This window comes from Pleurodeles waltl, chromosome 5, assembly GCF_031143425.1.
Source record: "Pleurodeles waltl isolate 20211129_DDA chromosome 5, aPleWal1.hap1.20221129, whole genome shotgun sequence".
Taxonomy (NCBI): domain Eukaryota; kingdom Metazoa; phylum Chordata; class Amphibia; order Caudata; family Salamandridae; genus Pleurodeles; species Pleurodeles waltl.
Window position 1 is genome coordinate 1,313,503,967 of NC_090444.1, and position 21,586 is coordinate 1,313,525,552.

Below are 21,586 nucleotides of genomic sequence, written 5' to 3' on the forward strand. Positions count from 1 at the left end.
ACATCAATAAAAATATGAATCCTCGTGATGGCATACTACAAGACATTTCTGTTCAAAATAATGAAGATTTTCTGTTGTGTGTGTTCAGTTGGATGTAGGGCTATCATTAGGGAGCTAAGCTACCAAGAAAATGTATTCTTCAGTCACTAATGCACTGAAACACAGTAATTTAGTTAAAATATTGAATAGGTAAAATGGGTTTTGTAGCACACCTATGAAAGTTTTCCCCTCAAGTATGGTGATGAGCGGTAAAAGAAAAGATTATAATTTTCCAGATGTTAGTGAATAGACTGGGTTAGGAAAGACCAGCTGGTAAATATAATAAACTGCTGCATAGCTGAAGATGAGGGCACTGCTTCAAACTGCAGGTGGATTGTAAAGTCCTTGAGTTGAATATGAATTTCAAGCTATTGCTGCAAAAGTCTGCCACTAAATGTGCGTGCCTCTTACTGTGTTTAGCTTAATGACACCTGCATTTCCCCATCTGGATCTGATCTCAAAGGACCTAGAAGTTGTGATAAGGTTAATTTATCTTTGACCTGTGTTAAGCCATGGCAGGTTCTCGTTTTGGTTTTGTTATGCATTAATATCTATCTGGGGTGATGGGGAGAGAAGTGTGTGTGTGTGTGTGTGCGCGCTAGTACAAATACATATATTAGTGGAGTGCTTCAGGGATGAGAGCCGTGTCTTATTTTATTTTTGGATGATGACTGTATGACGAAAGGCTATTTGGGAATGCAAGTCACCTGATTGTGAGTTGCTGAAGGTATGATTAATTGGACAAGTTTGAACAACCTCCCTCAAAGTATTTTAATAAGCTTGACTTAGTTAATTTGGTTCAGTAAGTGGGTGTTCAAGTTGGTCCACATCATAAATAGTCATTTAATGTCAGCACGGAAATGTTTGAATGCAAAAAATAGTATAAAAGATAGTTACCTACCTTTTGTGGTGGATACTCTATCAAACTGCAGAGTCCACATTTTGTAGCCATCCTCCTTAGGCACTAGACGAACTAGGAATTCAGAAATTATTGCTTCTGTAGGTCAGTAGATGGTGCACTGTTCTGCTCCTGAAGTGGCAAACAGTCACATGTTAGTGCCACCTATGCACAGTGATGTCTGTTTCATTCATGGACTCATTTGTGTCCTCCGACATGGAGCCTAAAAGGGTAAAGGCGCCCTGCGCCATCTCCAGGTGGTCCTACAATTTAAGATATGCTAGGTGCCAGCCTTCATTTTAAAGATCCTCCAGATAGGGTACCACCAGGGAAACGGCTCAGCTAGTACCAGTGGCACAGAACCTCCTGGTACAGGATCCAAAACCTCACCTAGCCTTGCTTGTTGCAATACCACATGGTGGTGGTGTCTGGAAAAACATGAACTAGCCTACCCTTGGTGGTGAGCAGGAAGGTCTTCAACACCAAGTGAATCTCCCGACACTCCAACAGCTTCATCTGGATGCTCCCCAATCCAGTTGTGATGCATTGATTACCCACAAGTCTGGGTTGGGCATAGAAACTGGCCCAGTTGCGGTCAAGCAGCCACCACTTCAGATCTTTGGCAGTCTCTTCCAAGCCTGGATGAAATCACAGGTTCTCTGGTGCTGGGCACACTGAACTTCCAATCACACTGCAGAGCCTGCATGTGCCGTTGGCATGGTCAGCTAGCAGAGCAAGACTGCTCAGAGCTGCCCTCCCTGAGACCCAAGACTGAGCCTGAATCATCAAGATCATAGCCAGAATGTCCTCAATTTGTTAATCGGGAGGAAAGGCCAGAAAGTGCACTGTGTCCAGGGTGGGTTCATTGAAGTGAAACCTGTGTGAAGCAGTCAGGTGTGGTTTCAGCAGGTTGATTGGAAAACCCCAGCAATGGCAAGAAATTTGCTTGCGTCTGGAGTTATTTTGCGACTGGTACTGACAAGCCCACCTTCCACATCCAGTCATTGAGGCAGGGGAAGACTGGTTGGTACCTTTTGACATCCCAGGTTGGGCTGCAACCCCCACTATTATCTTTGTGGACACTCTAGGGGCGCATGTGAGCTAGAGAGGGAGTACAGCAAACCTAAAATTCTTGTGCCCCCCCCCCCCCCCCCCACCTTTTAGCCTCTGGTAGTGCTGTGATGTGAAAAGAACAGTCCTGCTGGTCCAGTGACACCATCCAGTCTCCTGGATGGAGGGCAGTGAGAACCTGAGCCAGCATGAGCATTGTAAATTTGTTCTTTCACAAATAAAGAACAAAGATATGTCCTTCTGCAGCACTAGAAAGTAGTGGGAATATTCTGTAGATCCTACTTCTTAGACCAGAACCTCCTCTAGGGCTCCTTTGTCAAGAGTCTGTACCTACTGATTGGGGGGGGGGGGGGGGGGAGGGAGGGGGGAAGGGAAATGGAAATGATCCTCTAAGCTGCCCTGATGTAGGCACGGTGAGGGACTATAACCCAGTATCCAGCCATGTGTCCAACCCATTGGGAGCCTGTAGTTCTTCCTGCTGACTTTATAAGGGGGTTGGTGGGGGTGGCAATTCTTCACTCTTCCCTATCATTATCCATATGGCTGGCTTTGGTTAGAGTCTGAACGAAAGCTAGTGTATTCCACGTGCGTGATGGCACAATAAAAGAATGGTGGAGTTCGGGCAATTGATCATTAGCTGTGCCACAGCAAGATCTGGCTGTGGCTTCTCTTAAGGTGTGGAAGAATTTGGCTCCGAATCAGAGGCCACTATGGGTTGCAGCTCCTCTTCCAGCAGCAACAATCACAGGACCAACACAGACATTAGCACCAAACCCAAAGTTAGGACAGATGCCAGTGCAGAGCCCCACTGGGCAGAGTACCAAGATGCTGCCGGTAACCTGACTGGCCTCCCGATGCAGATCCTTGCGGCCCCAGAATATATCATTTGGCATTCCAAAGATGCACAGTATTACTTCTTGAAGTTTTGATCTGCTGTGATGTCTGATGGACCCATAAACTCTGGATGCATCGTGACCAGACAGAATCTTCAGTACAATGGGAATGCGACCTAGAGGCATGGAGACTACCTCACACCTTCACTGGAGAGTGGCAGGAAGGGACTCATCGTACTTTGCCATAGAGTCGCACCCCGAACTTGTGTAAACCCCCCCCCCCCCCCCCCCCCCTAATTAGTAGAGGCACAGCTCTATAGTTCCTGGATTTGGCCCTTGTCTGGTGAGCATGGCAAGCTATTGTTGGGCAGCCCATTTCTTGGTGAGAGCACATAGTAACCCATTATGTCCTCTTGCTGCTGGGCAAAGTTGTCTGGCAATTAACATCATAGACAGTCTGTAGAGATATCTAGTGTCAAATCAGTTACTGAATGTGGTGTTACCAATCGAGCAAACTGTACACAACCTTTATGTAAGAAAATTGATTGTTGGCAGCATCATGTTATGGCAGCATGCACAGAACCAAGTATTTGCTTATCTATAAATTTTGTAAAAATATTTTAGTGTTTGCGATTTCCTCATGGAAGGTGAGCTGATCATGGTTTCTGAATTCACCAAAGATGTAGATTCACACACTCCCGATAATCTGTGGAGTGCTAAAATTTAAGATATTGTCAGGTTGTACCCACTTAGCAGGCCGTATATTGGATGGTATTTCTCCACAAATAAAAATATTACGATAGAGTGTATGCAGTTAGATTAGACAGACCACAGGTTAATTCCTTTTCTTTTAAGATCTGAGACTGAAGGATTTTAATCAGTCTGTCTACCATCTGCAGGAAATGGGATCAGATAGAAGAGTTCGCCCATATCTTAGAGGGCAATCAGGGGAGGCTCGAGGAAAGAACAGGCTCTTGAGTTGGCGACTTTAATGCTTGGATTAAGGATGCCATAGAGCTTGTGGTCCCTTTGAAGTTTATCGCAAAGCTAAGAGCGACTTCTGCCCCATGGTATACTGGAGAGCTCAAGGCTCTCCAAAGAGATTTAAAAAGGCAGGAAAGGAAATGGAAACTCAACCCTCGCCTACCTGTTAGCATAAAACTTAGTGAATTGAGAGGAGCATACAAATATGCTACTTAACAGGCTAAGACATGCTATTACACACAGAAAATTTTAAATGCAGTTAATGTCCCTAAAGAATTATTTAAGAATGTTAAGGTCTTAACCACCCTGTTTCTCCTCTAGTTTTAGATAACTCACATATTTTCTGTAATAAAGTAGCTAATTTATTTAAAGACAAAATTAAGATGTACTCTGAGTTCTCTGCCCCACTGGTACCTTTGGGAGATCAGGACAGTAGTCTGGCTGGGGGGGTACCTCTGGTCAGAATTTCTACCAAACATGCATTTGTTTGTTTTTAAACGATTATTCACATCATTTGTTAACTTTTTTGTAGAACAGTATGATGCATTTGTGAAGTTCACACACGATCAGATTATGCGACGGTATGGAGAACAGCCTGCCAGTTGTGAGTATTTGTTACTTCAATAATTTTTTTGTGCTTCCAAAGTTTGAGAAAACACATTTTGACTTGATTGACAACCTAATAGCTTTTATAAGTTAATGTATTTGGTGTAGGCTTTCAGTTGAAAAACACCCATTCCATCCTAGCATTTAGTACCACATCTGCGGCTTGAGTGTTGTGGCTAAACGGAGTATTCCCTTCCATTGTACTTACAACTAAAAATCTTACAATATTGAGTTTTTGTTTCCTTGATGGAAAACAAAAATTGTGTACTGTCCTTCTTTTTTTTTTTTTAATTTTTTTTTTAACTTTGTTTTATTTAGTTTTATTGTTCAAAAGAAGAAGCACAACATACACCGGCCGGTAGGTCAAAAGACCAGGAATGGGAAAACACTGAAGTCAGTTTAACTTTACCCTTAAACTCAAGTTTCTCAAATTGTAATGCTATGCATATTTTTGCCACTTATCACCTGGGCATACACGTTCATTTTATTTATTTTTTGTATAAAAGTGCTACTGTGGGTATCAACAAGGATGTATTCCTCATGATCGAACAGCAATCTTGGTTTTATCACAAGGAAGTTATCAAGATTGTCAGGTAAATTTGAAGACGAGATCTCATTGTCTAGATTCTGAACCTTATTTTTTCTGCAGTCCACAGTAGACCGGCTTATTATAGATCGAGATTCCCCGAGAGGGACGTTCTAGTTATGCTCACATTTCAAGTGTATAAACCCATAGAAATTCAGCTGTTACCTCAAGTAACTATAACTGGTGCCCTCACCATGCACTAATTACTCCTCAAATTTGCGGGAATAACTGCATGGCAAGGGCGTGAGTTAGTTACCTTAGGGTGGTCTCCAGGGCAGCGGAGGAGGGCACTTGGCCATCCTGCAAATCAATTCCATTCAACCCGCCCCCTCCCCCTTTCATATTTAACACCCTGGGGAGGTAGTGGTCCCTAGGGCATCGGGAAGGCCATCGGCCCGCATCTATAACAATCATTTGCAATGCAGTGTCTTGCATTTGCGCGACTTGGAGCTATTGATGTTGTAAAGTCATAACCAATGCTCAAAATATGTACTCGACCACTCGCGAGTTTTATTTTGTGAGGTCAAGCTATTTTTACATTCCACTCACCCCTTCTGGCGAGTGGACAAAGGGGTGTTCTGTTCGGTCATAAAGCAAATTAGCAATTAAGATGCCTTTAAATCTTTTTCTTTTCACATTTGCTCTGTTCAGAAACGGAGGTCAAAAGCCAGCTAGTCTTCTTGCAACGCAAATACTTTTCCTTGTGACTGCAGAGTTCCTGGATTTTGTAAGGTGAAATGAAAGGCTTTTGGTATCCGGTTTTTCCTGACACATTTATATAACTAAGTCAACTTTACAAACCTTTCAAAATATATTTCAGTAGCCGTGAAAGATAATTTTTTGTCTTTCTTTGTGATGAAAAAAATATTTTAATAGAATGGAAAAGTCAGAACATTTTACATGGTGATGTGCAAATGATGTTTTCTGAAAACCAGTTTTCATAGATTAATACACTGTACAGTTATCAGTAAAGCTGCAAGTTAGTGGGAAGGTTTTTCGACAAGTCTTGGAAATTTACTGTCTGTAAATGACCACATGCTACCACATCATGCTTCAGTAATATATTAATTTAAAGTGAGTGTTTAAACACAAACTGAGAAACACTCCTGCCTTGATGGCAAAGCTATTAGTAAACTAAGAGGCAAGTCATGCATCGATCGTGTGTACCCTATATGTGGGCTAGATTTATTATACATGGAGCAAGCCTTTAGTGTATTTAATCAAACAAGGGTTTTCTTTACAGCAGAAATTCTAAACTCACATATTTGAAGGTGCACTCACGTGAGAATTAAGAAAAAGGTGACTGTAAAATACAATATTTGCCTAGGATCACACAATTTTAAACCAGTTTCCGAGTCAAGTACATTAGTTAGGTAGAGTACATTATTCAAACTACTCTACCTGCAGGTCTGGTAACATATATTTATATGATTTTTTGAGGCCTGCTAACCGTTTTTATATTGCCACATAAATTGAAAATGAAAGGTTATGTAGTTTTACATAAGTGAGCCGATTTAAAGCGCCACGCCATGAGACTAAACGAATACACAAGGAAACCAGTTTGCTTGCCGTCAAACGTGTTGCAAATGTACAATTATCCATGTAAGAGGGTCAATGTAATTGAAAGCGCTCAACTACTACCCAGCAAGATTTCGCTGCATAGGAAATAAAACATTTTTAGCCCAGAAGCGATATGGAAAACATGGGACCTCATACGTTTTTTCAGTAGTTCGTCGGTGCGCTTGAGGAGGGCTAAACACCGGAAAAGGCATGATGTTATGCATGCCTTTCACAAATGAAAGCTAACGGTTTTTAAAGGGCAAGCCAACAAAACTGATGGGCGTGCGTTTAAAAGCCCATAGAGATTATAGCAAGCTACAGCGCTTGCGCGCTTGACACTAAACTATGGAAGCCTTGGAGGTAGCAGTCCCCAGGTCAGCGGGGAGGCTGCGGGCCCCCCTGCATTTTTAATATAGAAATACCTGGGGGGGGGTCGTCCCTGGGGCGCCCCACCCTCCTCCCGCATTTGATATGAGAATTATATCATATTCAGAGAATGGTGGTCCCTACGGCATGGGGGGTGCATATTTGAGCTATAAGATTTAGTCCTAGGCCTCTTCTCTGGTCAGTACTTGGCTCTTGCAGTTGGCACACACCTGCCATTGAAAGTCTGCAACAGTCCGTCAAATAGACAGTTTCTTTTAGCCACTATTAGCATTAAGTGTGCACTTTATTAGGATGGCAGGCTAGGCTGAATATGCAGTGTTCAAGGGTTATCTAATGTTCCCTGCCCACTACTGCTTGCTTGCATGTATGTACCCACTGCCTGCCAGTGTTCTGCAACTTGGGGTATTCCCATATCATATGCTTAAACCCAGCTTGCTCTGCATTGCACCTCAGGCAGTTTGTTGCATTGTCCGGATTCATATTCCCCACAGCTTGAGGAGCGATTAATTATCCCTGTGCAGGTGAAAAAATGGAATACATTTTAACTGGGTGTTTATTGGGGCTATGCTATCATTTTGTCCCAGTCATGCAGAGCTCTCCCCATATCCTCTTCCCACTTCTGTTTATTCCGTGATGTTCCTGTGATTTTCATCATTGCCAAATATAACCAAGCTATCAAACTCCTATCTACACCCAATCATATAAGGTATACAATCTGTCATCCTTCTAGGGTTTGGGCTCGGTCTCCCATGTCATGTGCATCACTTGTCATAGTTGTTTTTTCGAACTTTCAAGGGGCTAGTTTCTTAGTCTTCCATCTCCTCAAAAGGAAACATTCCTGGAGTGAAATAGACCACCTGCGGTGCTCTTAACACCCCCACCCCCCAACTCTTGTGGCAGTACTGTCCCTACTCTTGAGTAATGGATGGAGGGTCCTCTGGAGTTTCAGAGGGCAACGCCATGCAGCGTAATTATACTCTTGTCACTTCTGAACACTCATTAAGTGCCCATGTGTTAACGGCTCTCCAGCCAACAAGATGGCCTTTGAATCTTAGCTGCCACGTAAATACATTCAAAATCTGATGTTCCCATTCCACCCTCATTAGCTGAAAGAAATATTCTATCCAGCGACACTGTCTTTTGTTGTTCAAAATCAGTTTGCCCATTAGTGAATCAAGTTTCCTGAATAATTTGGAGGAATGATCAGGATCATGGTAAACCGGTATAGCAGCAAAAGAACCATCACAATATAAGAACCGGCCACCTTTCCTGCAAGTGATAATGGCAGTGTTTGGCTCATTTCATTAAGTAGGGAATTGGTGGTGTGTTTTTTTTTTTTTTGTTTTTTTTTTGTGGTGTGCTATATCTGATGCATGCAATCCACTAGTGTGCACATGTGCTGCGTTAACAAATGTGAGTAGTTTCTGGTCCCGCAACTCTGAGACTGGATACCTGCAAGATCATCAGAATGAGCATGGAGACTAAGTAACAGTCACCATCAAGGTAACTGTCCTTTCCAGCTCTATTCTAGATCCATATGCAACACTTCCTCCTCATTACACAGGACGTCTCTGATTAATGCCAGATGCAAATTGAAGAGCTTTTTTAGAAACAGGATTGTGGTCTTTGAGTCAACAATCCTATCAATCACTAGAGGGTGGGCCTGTGGTCCATTTGCACAGTACAAAGCTGAGAAACAAGCCACCATTGCACACCGAAAAGGTACATGGTAAAATTATGTGCAGGATGTGAATCTGTAATCAAATTGTTCTCTTCCACATGTACCTGAAGGGAGCTGGGCATTGAGATTGGCATGGATTTAAGGTGAGTAGGTCTTAGTGGCCTTCTGGGCTCATAAATTAACAAGTTTTTGTTGCAGTCATTTGTATTGAGGGCTTTTAATCCACCAGGATAGCTGTATGTTTTTTTTAATATTACCAAATTGTCAGTATTGCACAACAACCCTAGTTTAGAATTGATCTTGAAATAATTTAATGTCTATTTCTTATTTTCAGACGTTTCATGATCTTGTTTCTGCATTTGTGAGCTGCCCTGCCACCAATAGGCTGTTTCCAGTTAAACCCTGCAGTTATGCCATATTTCTTATCTTATCGCACCCCTGTATATGCAGGAAATGTCAAGCTTCTGTCAGTGGCAACTACTCTTAATGCAGCAACTGGTTTTGGAGTGCCCAGATATTCGTGCCACCTGGATGTGAACTCTTGCTACCTGTACTGGTAGCCTCATTTGCTCTATCATTGAGATGTGGTTTCTTATGCTAATATGTTTAAAGAAAATGATTAAATGCTGGTATTCTAGAACATGTCCTTTGGTTATGTAAATAAAAATGGAATGACTTTACTTTTCTGACTGAAGTTAGTGTGCTATTCGTACTGGTGCACTACGACAGAGTTGTGGCCACAGCCCTGAAGTTGGATTGTGATACCGGGACAATTTTAAGAAAGTAGCCTGCAGTACTGCCTGTATAAGGGCGTTTGTTTTCAAGGATATATATATATATATTTTTTTTTTTTTTTTTTTTTTTTTTTTTTGTGGGAGGGAGCAAAGGCTAAAATGGATTTGTATGATTTCTTGTTTTTGTAGTTTTTATTTATTCTATCAATCTTTAACATATGTTTAATGCTGCTTTTTCAGTGTATCATTGTTTTACTGCCCTTGTAGTACTGGAATTTGGTTGGAAAAATAAAAGGTTTGCTTCTAAATTTGATTGTCTCATGTCAAATTCCAGTGAGTGTCTCGCAAAATGCAATATCTTACCTCAACCGGAAACCAGCATTGCCACACTATGTTCCTTGTTCATTTTTCTTCCTGACACTACAGTTCAATTCAAGAATTAGAACGTGTAATAAATTAAACTCATAAGCATACCCATGGTCCCATATTTGGCAGTGGATAGTACCATTTTGGATGTTCTTTCTGTAGATTCGAGGATCCACACAATCCGACTGATTCTTCAGTGGAAAATATTGGCCCCTCATGCCCCATTAACTGAATGAACACTGCACTATTACAGGAAATTCTGGGCTTGGCATGGTTCCAAAGCTGAGAAAAGAAAATGAGTCAAAATAATATTTACGAAACAAAGGGATTCCACCCTTTGCCGAGGCACTGGTTTAGTGTGAGAAAAGCTGTGAAGATAACTTAAAATGTGCCTTATACTATACTACTAATTATGTAAAGACACATTTGTTTCTATCGCCAACACTTGCAGGCTTGGGTCCAGGGAGCAGTGCCTTGCAGAGAAACTAAAAGTTGGTAGCACTTCTGGCTTCATGAACACTCTTGGTAAATGTCTTAGAACAGGATGTGTGGGTGGCAGCAAGAGCTTTGTACCAATATTGGAGCAGTGGTTGAGAGGCAATGGTGGTACTGGAGGGGAATCTATAGGTTCAGGTGCCAGCAGTATTGTACTGATCGTAACCTTTCAGTGACCTGCTCAACATATTCCTAGTGTGGATAAGCAATGCTTAACTTTGGAATTGGAAACCGCTTTTTCAGTTGAGCAAGCTGAGCTGTGCATGCTTCTATGGTCTCACATATTTTGCATTAAGCAGCTGTGCCAATGTGATTTTTTTCAGGTGAGTGTTTATTGGCAGAATATTCTTTAAAGCCTATGGGCCAAGCGCAATGTGTTCCCAGAAGTGTAACTATATTGTATTTAGGTCCTTTGACCCATGATTCTATGTTGTACAGCATACAGAAAAGAAAGTGACATGTCACAAAAGAGACCCAAAAACTTCCTACAGAACCTCTTGACCATTTCTGATGACACATGGCAAATCCCTGCAGAACTAAGTTCTTGTAGTTATCAAAAGTATTTGACTGCACATTGTTGTGGTTATTAATGACAGATGCCATTACTGTTCCCTTTCATCTAGAAGGATGCTCAGTCACTAATATAAGGGTATTTCCCTTGCGGAGTAGCTGACTAAATCCATCTAACTGGTGGTCTTAGCTGCCGCTTGGCCAAGGTTACTGACACAAGAGATTATAAAAAGCTGATCTGTAGCACACCAATCCCCGATTCTTCTCCATTAGACGTATGGATTTGTGCAAAAGACAGTGTTTGGAAAAATGTTTCAATTCAGTCAGCAGCTTGGCTGCAAAGGTGCAATAGTGCCACTTAGAAGACAGTACAGTTTGAAGCACAGCACCTGCTGTTATTAAAGGTGAGACTAATGAAAGGATTTCTCACTTTTTATGGATATAAATAAACATGGCGTGCTTGTGTGCCAAAAACGTAGATAAAAATATTTTGATGGAGGTGGAATTCAGTTGACCGCTTTTATGTGAAGGTGGAATGATTGCTTAGCACCAATAGAACAACGTACAGTTCAGTGGCACAGAGCCCAGTCACTGTAAAAAATAAAAATGTAAAATCTTAAATTACAAATAAAATAGGACAATCTAAACATCACAAAGGTATTTTGTTATACATTAACTTGGGTGCATCACTGCAAGTCTTAAGTATCAATAGTGATGTGAAAAAACAGGAAAATGCTAGACAAAATAAGCTTGAAATGAATCCTTGCTGTGTGACAAAAAAAAATCTATTTCACAAAGTAAAAATTCTGGGTCAATTATTAGACCACTTTTTACAAAACGTGTAAAAGTTTCTCAGCCCGCCAGAACTGTGATGCTTGTAGCGTTTGAACAGTATGACGACACCTGTACAACTTTTTATCATATTCAGTAGAAACACGTTTAGTAGCTCTTTTCTTTCACCACACACTTCTGAGCAACAGGGCAAATGCAATATAGTCCCCCATCTTACAGTCTACAGCAGTGGTTCATAACCTTTTGACTTCTACAGACATACACTTAATACAAGGGGGGGGGGGGGGAGGGAGGAGGGGTCGGGGAGACGAATGACTGAAGCATTGGAAACAGAGAACCCCCACTGAGTCATTACTGGAAGCAGAGCCTATGGATTTTTTAAGCTGCCAATTTGACTTGGCAAGTGTTCCTACTTGCCAGGTCTCAACTGTTTTTTATAAACGTAGTGCACCACTAAGGTAGGCCCTAGGTAGCCCCATGGGCAGGGTGCAGTGTATGTTAAAGATGGGGCACGTACTGAGGTGTTTTACATGTCCTAACATGAAATACGACCAAATTCGTGTTTCACTGTTGCGAGGCCTATCTCTCATAGGTTAAAATGGGGGCTGCCTCTAAATATTCTTAAAGCGCGGTTTCCCCCGAGTTAGCAGGTAGAGGTATGGAGTTTGCAGGTCTCTGAACTCACAAATTAAACATACATCTTTTAGTAAAGGTGTTTTTTAGATTGTTAGTTTGAAAATATCACTTTTAGAAAGTAGGCATTTTCTTGCTAAAAACCATTATGTGACTGCTTGTGTGTGGATTCCTTGTCTGGGTCACACTGACAGTTGGGCTGTTTGTGAATCTCCTCTAGACTGTGACACAAAGGGAGCTGAGGTGCAGCATGCATATCATGATGAGCCATCTGGGCTAGAGTAGAGGGAGGAGTGGTTACTTACACCTGAATGGGCTGCGCCTGCCCTCACACAATGCAGTTTTCAACACCCTGGTGTGTCTGGGGCCTGGCCAAGGCAGGATCCTGTAAACAGAAACTTTTCTTTGAAGTTGGGCAACTTCAAAGGCAGAAAGGGGTATAAATATTGGACCCAAAACCCCAGACATAAAAAATAATAATTCAGGATTTGTTTCTGGAACCAAGAGGAACCTTTGCCAAGGAGAAGAACTGAGGAAGTGCTACCCCTGCCTGAGCTTTGTTGGGCTAGCCTACAGTTTCTGCTTCTGCCTGTGAAAGGGGACAAAGACTGAACTTCGTTGTGCATTCCTGCTTGAGTAGAATCTCAAAGGGCTTGGACTGAACTTGCCTCCTGTTTTGGAAGCCTCAGGGACCGCAAAGGCTTCCCAAACCAGTCTGAGTCTACATGCTGTGGACTCTAGCTTGGCAGAGGGTGCCATTCCAGTTCCTGGGCTCTTGAGTCACCTGGTAAAATCCTGTGAAACTATGCCGGAATATTCTGCGCAACTTTGTAAGGACGGCACTTCATGGAACCTGTGACGCTGCCTGCACCTGAAGCCGTGGACCTCGCAGAAGCACGACGACCCCACTGACATCGCAGGCCCCGCGTCACCAATGCTGCTGACGTCCTAAGAACTCGCAAGATCAGAGTGTCAATACACCGGACTCCATCACAGCGCCTGTGATGTGACAGTGACCTGTGAGGTTGCCCTGCAGCATCATGACTTTGTCGGACTTTGACTTTGCCGGAGGTGCGCAGGGACTGACTCCTTGCAGCCAACTCTCTCACCTCCTCCACTCTGCAGCAAGGATCCAATTCCTCTCTGCTACTTTGCCTCACAGCACGAACTGATGCTGTATCAGATCTAGCAATGCATCGTTCCCCGACCCTGTGCACCAGCCTGTTTTCCACACTTTTGCTAAGGTACCTGGGGGTCAATGTGACTCAACAAACTGCACCGGTGGGGTCGCATTGTGGGAAACTACTCAGTCACACTGCCGCTTAACATCAAATTGTAGCATTTGTGCTTCTAGGCACTATTGGTGTTTTTTTAATTGCTAAAGTCCTATTTTTGATTGTGGATTTTTATTTTATTTGGTCTCGTTTGCTTGGATAAATATTTACTATTTTTCTAAACCTGGGTGGTGTCCATTTTGTAGTGTTTCACTGTATTAATGTGTGTTGGTACAAATACTTTACGTATTCTCTGGGTTAAGCCTTTCTCCTCGTGCCAAGCTACCAAGGAGGCGAGAGGGGAGTTTAACCGGGTGTGTTTCTCCTTTGCCCTGACTAGAGTGAGGGTCCCTGCTTGGACAGGGCGTAACCTGATTCCTAACCAAAGACTCTGTTTTTAACGTACACCAAAAGGGAACCCTTTGCTTGCTCCTGGATCAGGGTACAGAGGCCTTTAGGGTACCAGCCAATAGAAGAGCACTCACGCCATAAGAGGAGAAAAAAACATTTATAAACACTCCACACAGGACCCTAGATACATTAAGGGCAGTCCCTGTAGACTATTATCGTGACCACTGCAAGGAAGAAACAACGCACCCACCTCCACGGGTTCACCACCGAGAAGTAAAATAAGAGGCTGGACCTGGTGGGATGAAAAACTGAAAGGGAAGCTGCTAAGCAATGGAGAATAGGCAACTCCAATTCCCTCATGAACAACTACAGACACCAGCAATGGCATTAAATTGAAAGCCTCATGCAACACCTCCCAGAGGAATACAAAAAGAGCCAAGGCAGTCATACATGAAGGAAAAGGCATTGTAAATACATGCCTAAAGTCCACACTAGGTGTGGCAGATATGGCCAGCAGATGGATGGCTTAGGATCTCTAGTTTCAAGCCAAAGGTACAGGCATCAATAATAAACATGCCTTTCACAAGGGGGTGCTCTAATTGGATAGGCAGTGGATGACACCATGCAGCAGATAAAGGACAATGAGACAGGCAGAGCAATGGGGGCTCTACAGTTCAAGGGCGTACATAAGAGGTGCCCCCAAGGGCAGGGTGCCTTTTAATACAGGGCAGCAACAAGTCCAGAAATAGAGGTGGCGGGAGGAGAGATTTTCTAGTTCCCAAATAATATCTAAACTTGAGGCCAATCCTAGACCTCAGGTTCATAAATAAATTCATACAAACACACTTAAAAAATAACTTTGGAAGTGGTATTCCCACTCCTGCAGGTGGGAGATTACATGGCCACCCTAGATCTAAAGGATTCATTCATACATACATATTCCCATGAACCAAGGTCACAAAGAATACCTTCAGTTAGTGTTAGACAAGGAACAGTACCAATTCACAGTGCTGCCCTTTCACATAAACTTAGCATCTAGAGCCTTTACCAAGGTCCTCTCTGCAGTAGCAGCACACTTAAGAATCCATGTTTATCCATACTTGGACGATTGACTAATGAGCCACAATCAAGGAGCAAATGCAAGAGGGACATACAAACCAGTCATGCACACGTTACAACTCCTGGGGTTCATAATAAACTGGAAGAAGCCATCACCTCAACCAGAGCAGGTGAAGGTGTCCCTAGGAGCCACACTACTCCTGGTGGACAAGGGCATACCCATTCCAGAACAGGGTATAAGCCATCCAGAAACAATCTTGCCTGTACCAGAGGGGTCAGTCTCCGACCAAGAGGAATGTCATGAAGCTCATGGGCATGACTGCATCATACATGCCTCTGATCCCACATGCAAGTCTACCCATGCAACCCATCTAGGAATGGATGCAACAAATGGTCAAAAGCCGATGGGAGGATCTATTGGTTGTCACAACAAAGGGAACTATGATGGTGGAATACAACAGGCAAAAGCATAAAGAGCTTTCAAGACACCAGAACTGAAACTGTCTTCCTAGCCCTAAAAGCCGTCAAAGCGCACACGATACAAACTGACCACGCAACCACCATGTTTTACCTGAACAAACGGGAACAAAATCCTTCACACTACAAAGTTAGCCCAAGACATTTGGCACTGGGCAATACAGCACCAAATAATTCTCCAAACACTGCACCTACCAGTAGAACTCAACACACGAGCAGACAAACTAAGAAGGAAGGAGAACAGCTTACACAATGGGGAAATAAATTAAAGTCATCCAAAAGATCTTCAGCACTTGGGGCACACCAAGCATAGACTTGTTCGCCACAGCAACAAACTCAAAATGCCAACACTTTGCCTCCAGGTTGCCACACTCCTAGTCAAAAGGGAATACCCTGTCAAATTGGTCAGAAATTTGCACACACTTTTCCTCCAATCCACAGTGTGCTGGAGCAGGCCAGACACTCTAGCAAAATCATCCTCATAGCCCACAATGGGCAAGTCAGAACTGGTACTATTTTAGATGTCCAAGGGACAGATAACACAAACCAGTGAAAGGTCTTCTGACAATCCAACCTGGAGAAGTATCACCCAGAGCAATCCAAACAACCTAGCAGCTTGGCTCCTGGTTACTTGGAATTTGGCCACCTACAGCTCCCTACAAGGATGATGGAAATCCTGAGTGACTAAAGGAAACTAAGCACATGGAAATGCTTAATTGGAAACTAGAACAAAACTTTCCTGACCCAACCACTATGTTTTGGAATAATGCACAGCATGTGAATGCAGAAAACTCTTCAAACTGCAAAGCTACTTTGGCAGGTAAGAAAGGATTCTGTTTTTTTATAATCATACAAAGATTAAGCAGGTGGCATGCCTTAACTGTTTGAATTCAAAAACAGACAATGGACAGAATGCAGAGCAAATCAAACATTCACCCCCACCCCCACTCCCTCCCAGTCACAGATCTGGGTTTAATCCATCAGTAGTTTTTTTTTTTTTTTTGCTTGCCATGCCATGCCATGCCATGCCAGTTTGGTCCCAGTGTTAAGCACGTTTTTGTAGATAATTACAAATGCATTTACAAAGGAGTTTTGACACAGAGCCGGAGTGAAAAATCAATGACCAAAGGTCTGTTTATTTTTGCTGCAGCAAAAGAGGACAGGTTTACCACTGGCATCCTTGGCCCGAAGTAAAGTGTGCTCCCATGGAGCGTTTAACAGTGATATTTATACTCCTACATCAAAGGATACAATAAATATGTAAATAATGATATACGTCATACAGATATTTTAAGAAGGTAATCAGTTTCCACACACCAGTTCCATTCCCAGCTTTGTCCTCGACTCCCTTCTGCAGCTGCCTGACTCCCCACATTCTTGAGACCCTTCAAAGGATTGCGTGGTTCAAAGGTATAGATATCAGCCTTTCCCTCCCCAAAATACAACAGCCGAGGTCAGTTAATCATTTTCACCACATGATTATAATGAGTAACGTGCCCCAGCTAGGGAAAGAAACCAGCTGCAAGCCTGTGGTGTGGAGCTTGGCTTATTTTACTTAAACAAATATACATAAGATAACATATGTGATAGGCAGTGTGTTCTGGGAGAAAAGAGCTCAAACTTACACGTGTTAAAGGAAAAGGAGCAATTCAAAATGGATTCTTACACCAGCCATATGGGAACAGTCCAGCCCGAACTGCCGGGTCCTCCCTGGACCAGAAACTAGCATCCTAGGACCAGTTTGAGGGTATCACCCTTCTTCAGCCAGGCTAGCTTGAATCTGGTGGCATAGCAAGCACAGGACCCACATCTGGGCATTAACTGTTTGAATTCAGCAGTCTGCATCTTGCCTGGGGGGTGTAGCTAAGATGGTGGATGTGATTTACTAGAGATCTGCCAGGAAGAAATCGAAGGACTGTGTGGCCTACCGTGTGCACCGTTCTATCCCCTCCCCCAACTTTATGGTTGTGCATGCCTCTCGGGAATGGTGCCAGCAGGATACCATTGACCCTTGTTACAGCATGCCAAGAGACTGCAGTGGTGCACAGTAACAGACATGCTGTGACACTGCAGAATGCACCTTCCTTCTACTTTGAGCCCCCACCTGCTGGAGTGAGCGGCATCCTCTGCCACATCGCCTAAGCTCCAACTGGGATCCTCTGTGGGCAGCTCTCCCCTACCCTGTGGACCTGTACCTGCCTTGCCCCTCCCCCACACTTCAATTTCTCCCTCTCTCTCTCTCCCTCCCAACACCTTCACCCCTCGCTCCTAATCTGGCATGGAACAACCACAGGCCATGGACAGACTGTTCCAACACTGTGGGCCCAGCCCTGGCCACAGTCCACAGACACTACTCAACCAGGAGAGGCCACAACGCTCTTCCCTTCAGACCAATTATTTCCAGCACCCTATCCAATTTAACATTAGTCTTGATGGAGACCAGATTTGGCACTTTAGGTGCAGAATTTTGCTTCTTGAGAGACAATCACTGAAAACTTGCAGATAGTCTCTGGCAGTGGGAGAACCTTCGCTACTCTGCTCCCATTCGGAACTGACAACCAGACTGTAGTCTAAGACCTTTGTGATCAGGTTCAGTACCTCAAAGATGGAGTGGAGTACCTAGAGGGGTGCTTCCGGAGGAGTAACATCTGCATTTTGGGGCTTCTGAGGGAATATAAGGGCCATACCCCCTTACCTAGAAAACTGGTTTAAATCTTTCACACCTGCAGCTGAGTGCTCCTCCTTCTACTCATTGGAAAGAGCCCATCTCATTATAGAGCAATGTCCTGCCCCAGGGGCCCCCACCCATGCTGGTGAAACGTCTTCACTTCAGAGATTTCTACACCATGCAGCTGCCTGGCAAGCTGGTCCCCCTTTCAAGTGGAGGACAAAGTTGTGATGCTATTTCCTGATTACACTTGTGCCGTCCAGCACCAATGAGCCTCTGTCAATTGGGTGTGCATTATTCTATACTATTCCCAGCCCGGCGTAAAAAAATAATAATAATAATAGTGGAGGGCAACACCACCTTCTTCATGGACCCCGAAGATGCCTGGGATTGAGCAGATTGTCATCATGGAGGACAACCGCGTCCACACAGCAAGCCAGCATTGTACCACTCGCAAACAGGAGGTGGGGGGATATCCCAACCAAAGTCTTCCCCACAGCCACCGACTGCTTCCTCACCTAATTTAGAACAAATGATAACGGACTGTAGACCTGCCCTCTGAGTGGCAGCCAACTTGAGCACCACCACAACGGTCACGGATTATGAGCAAGACCCCAAACACCCCCCAACCCCCCCCACACCCACCACATCTTCTCGAATGAAGATACAGCCCAGTCTGACAATCTCTCCTGGAGTCCTCCGTCTCCTCTGCTGGTGACACTGCAAACTGCAGATACTCTTATTTGACCTATTAGCCCTCAATGTATCATGCCCACAGTTTTGATGTGCCTCCGTGCCCCCCTCCTTTTTCTTTCTTAATTGGCTGTCAGTATGCTGCATCGCACACCTGCTTCCACTGCTCATAGCTCCCCTGCCACAAACCTCACATCTGCCTCTCTTCCTCAAAGCCCCTGATGCTCATACTTTATGTGCTTGTAGGCTACAATAGAAGCAAATATGTAACACCCCCAATACCCCACCCCCGGGCCTCCCACTGCATCGCCATGCATATAATGGGACCTACAGCCATTCTCATTCACTGTACCAGCCACCACCTCATGATACTGTAGTTAGTTAAAATGTCAAGTGTGGCTGCACCACCATTTGCGATGGGCCTCCAGTATTTGGACTATTTAGTCCCTGAATTATTGTTCCCCCAATAAAGCTGCCACCACATATCACCCTTCCATGGCTACCAGGTGAAACTTGAAGGCACTGCCACCCCCCTAGCAGAGTAACCCCCCAATCCAGTACCCATCACATAAGTTTGTTGCCATGACTTCTTTAACAGACATACGTTCCCTTACACTGAGCATCCATGGAGTGCACACTGCTAGGAATCTATGCTATCTATTCAAATGTTGAGCGTCAAGGGGCCCAGGTAATCTTAATACAGGCGACATTTATCTCTGCTGGGGAGGTGGACCATCTGCACAAATGCTGGAGAGGCCACATCTATGCCACAACTTATTCAGCCTACGCTCGGGGCACCCTAATACAGATTAGTCCTACCATCCCATACCAGGAACTACACATGATCACAAAGAAAGCTGCTTTGACCTCCTATGGGCAGCCTCGCTGGCCAACCACTACTCGGGCAATATACTGAACAGGAAATCTTCTGGGACAAATCTGTGGCACTTTCCCATAAAACCCACCTGCCTTGGATGATTGGGGTGGGGGGGAGATGCACGACTACAGCTGTGTACTAGTACTCACTTTGGACAAATGCCCCCTCCCTCAACCCCCCCCTCCCCCCCTATTCCCTGCCACAGGCAGACTGGTTTCATGCTTGGACCCATTACTGGTCACTGATAGATGCCTATCGCTCCTGTAACCTGGGAACCCACCTATAACCTCCTGCCCAATAGCTTTCTCTCCTCCCCTTGTGCTGCTCATCAGTCACCACTAGACATTTGCTGGACACCCATTTCTCCCCCCCCTCACCCTTCCAAACCTCCAGTTCCCACGTGGTGGTTGCCACAGGATGGTTTAAAGGACCCAGTACTTAGTAGTGATCACATTTGTCATTACTTCTATGAAAATTGGAATACAACTTCCACTCTTGTGCAAGAACGGGATGCCTTTAAGGTGGTACTGAGAGGCATCTGTATTAAAAAAACATGCTGAAAACAAGAGGGCTTCCCTGAGCAAGGCCTCAGACAGCAAACTGGCACTAGTAGGCCTACTCTGCTCTAATTTTGCTGCACAGGTCTAAAGTGCATAGGGAAGGTAAAGCTGACAGAACTCTACTACACCTCCCACCATTGAATCAATAGACTTCAAGGGAACCACAATTCATCTATAGATTAACATAGTACAAGCATTCTATGACTATTATTCCTCCATATACAAAATCCCCACCCCAACGCCTTTCTCACATCTCACAAACATCCCCCTTCCTTCTTTCTTGGCGCTTATATGGACTCTGTAGATGCTGTAATCATGGCAACGGACACGACTCTGGCGATTCGTGACCTCACATGGAATAAAACTCAGGGCCTTGCTGGTCTGCCCTTGGAGTACTATACCACTTTTACATCCTCTCTAGCTCACTGCCTTGCTGAAATGTATGAGGTAATGCTTCCCACAAAGTGAGTCCCTCCTAATACCCATCCCCAAGCCAGATAAGAACCCTACACGTTTAGGTTCCTACATATTTATTACCATCCTTTGCGCAGATTATAAAATCCTAGGGGAAAATCCTCGCTTATAGGTTCCTACATATTTATTACCATCCTTTGCGCAGATTATAAAATCCTCGCTGATAGATGTCTAAATCCTTCTGACACTCGTTCATATGGATCAAAACCGCTTATTGCCAGGGTGCAGTACCTCCCAAAATATACATCAACTACTTCACACACAGGACCAAGTAGGGGGCCACTTTCTGAAAGCAGCATGCCTCATTCTTGATTTGGAAAAGGCATTTGACACCCTGACATAGCACTATTTGTTGTTCTCACCCACATGGGAGTATGGCCCAAACTATGGCTTATACCTGCTAGCTGTATTCCTCATCTTGGCCCCCTTCATGGTCGAATAAGGGAGGGATGTTGCTCTCTCTGCGCTTATTCATACTAGCATTGTAGCCCCTTGCTATTTGTTTGTGCAGTGAAAGCTGTGACTGGGGCATCCCACTTGCAAACAGAATGCATGCAATGTCTCTATATGCAGATGATCTACTCTTGTACCTAAGAGAAATATTGATAGATCTTACACCCCTTCACACCACCGTAGCAGACTTTGTGGCTGTTGCAGGCCTTCGTGTCAGTTAGTGGACATCGGATATCTACCTGTTATGGCCTGAAGAGCCACCTCTCAATATACACCTGGGTGATATCCAACTGAGCTGGCATGTGCAGTCAACTCAATACCTGGGAGTTTATTTATACCATGCTCCTACAGATATTTACGAGTGGTATTACCGTAAAGCCCTGGCGGGGGATTAAAGCTCCAGTCCACTCTGGCAGTCACTTCCCTTGCCTCCCCCTCCCCACCAGTGCAAAATAGCATTGGCAAAGATGGTCATCCTACCATAACTTCTCTATTACATTACAAACACAAATACACAGTGGCTCT

The 21,586-nt window shown here is 44.0% G+C and overlaps 1 protein-coding gene across 1 annotated transcript in view; it reads left to right on the forward strand.

Moving 5' to 3' along the window:
* Nucleotides 1–9,687, forward strand: part of AKIRIN2 (akirin 2) — a 34,767-nt gene extending 25,080 nt beyond the window's left edge. The window contains exons 4-5 of the mRNA XM_069235554.1: nt 4,358–4,429; nt 8,980–9,687. Coding sequence (XP_069091655.1) covers nt 4,358–4,429; nt 8,980–8,990 — 83 coding nt within the window. The 3' untranslated portion in view covers nt 8,991–9,687. The remainder of the gene's footprint in view (nt 1–4,357; nt 4,430–8,979) is intronic.
* Nucleotides 9,688–21,586: the final 11,899 nt, after the last annotated feature.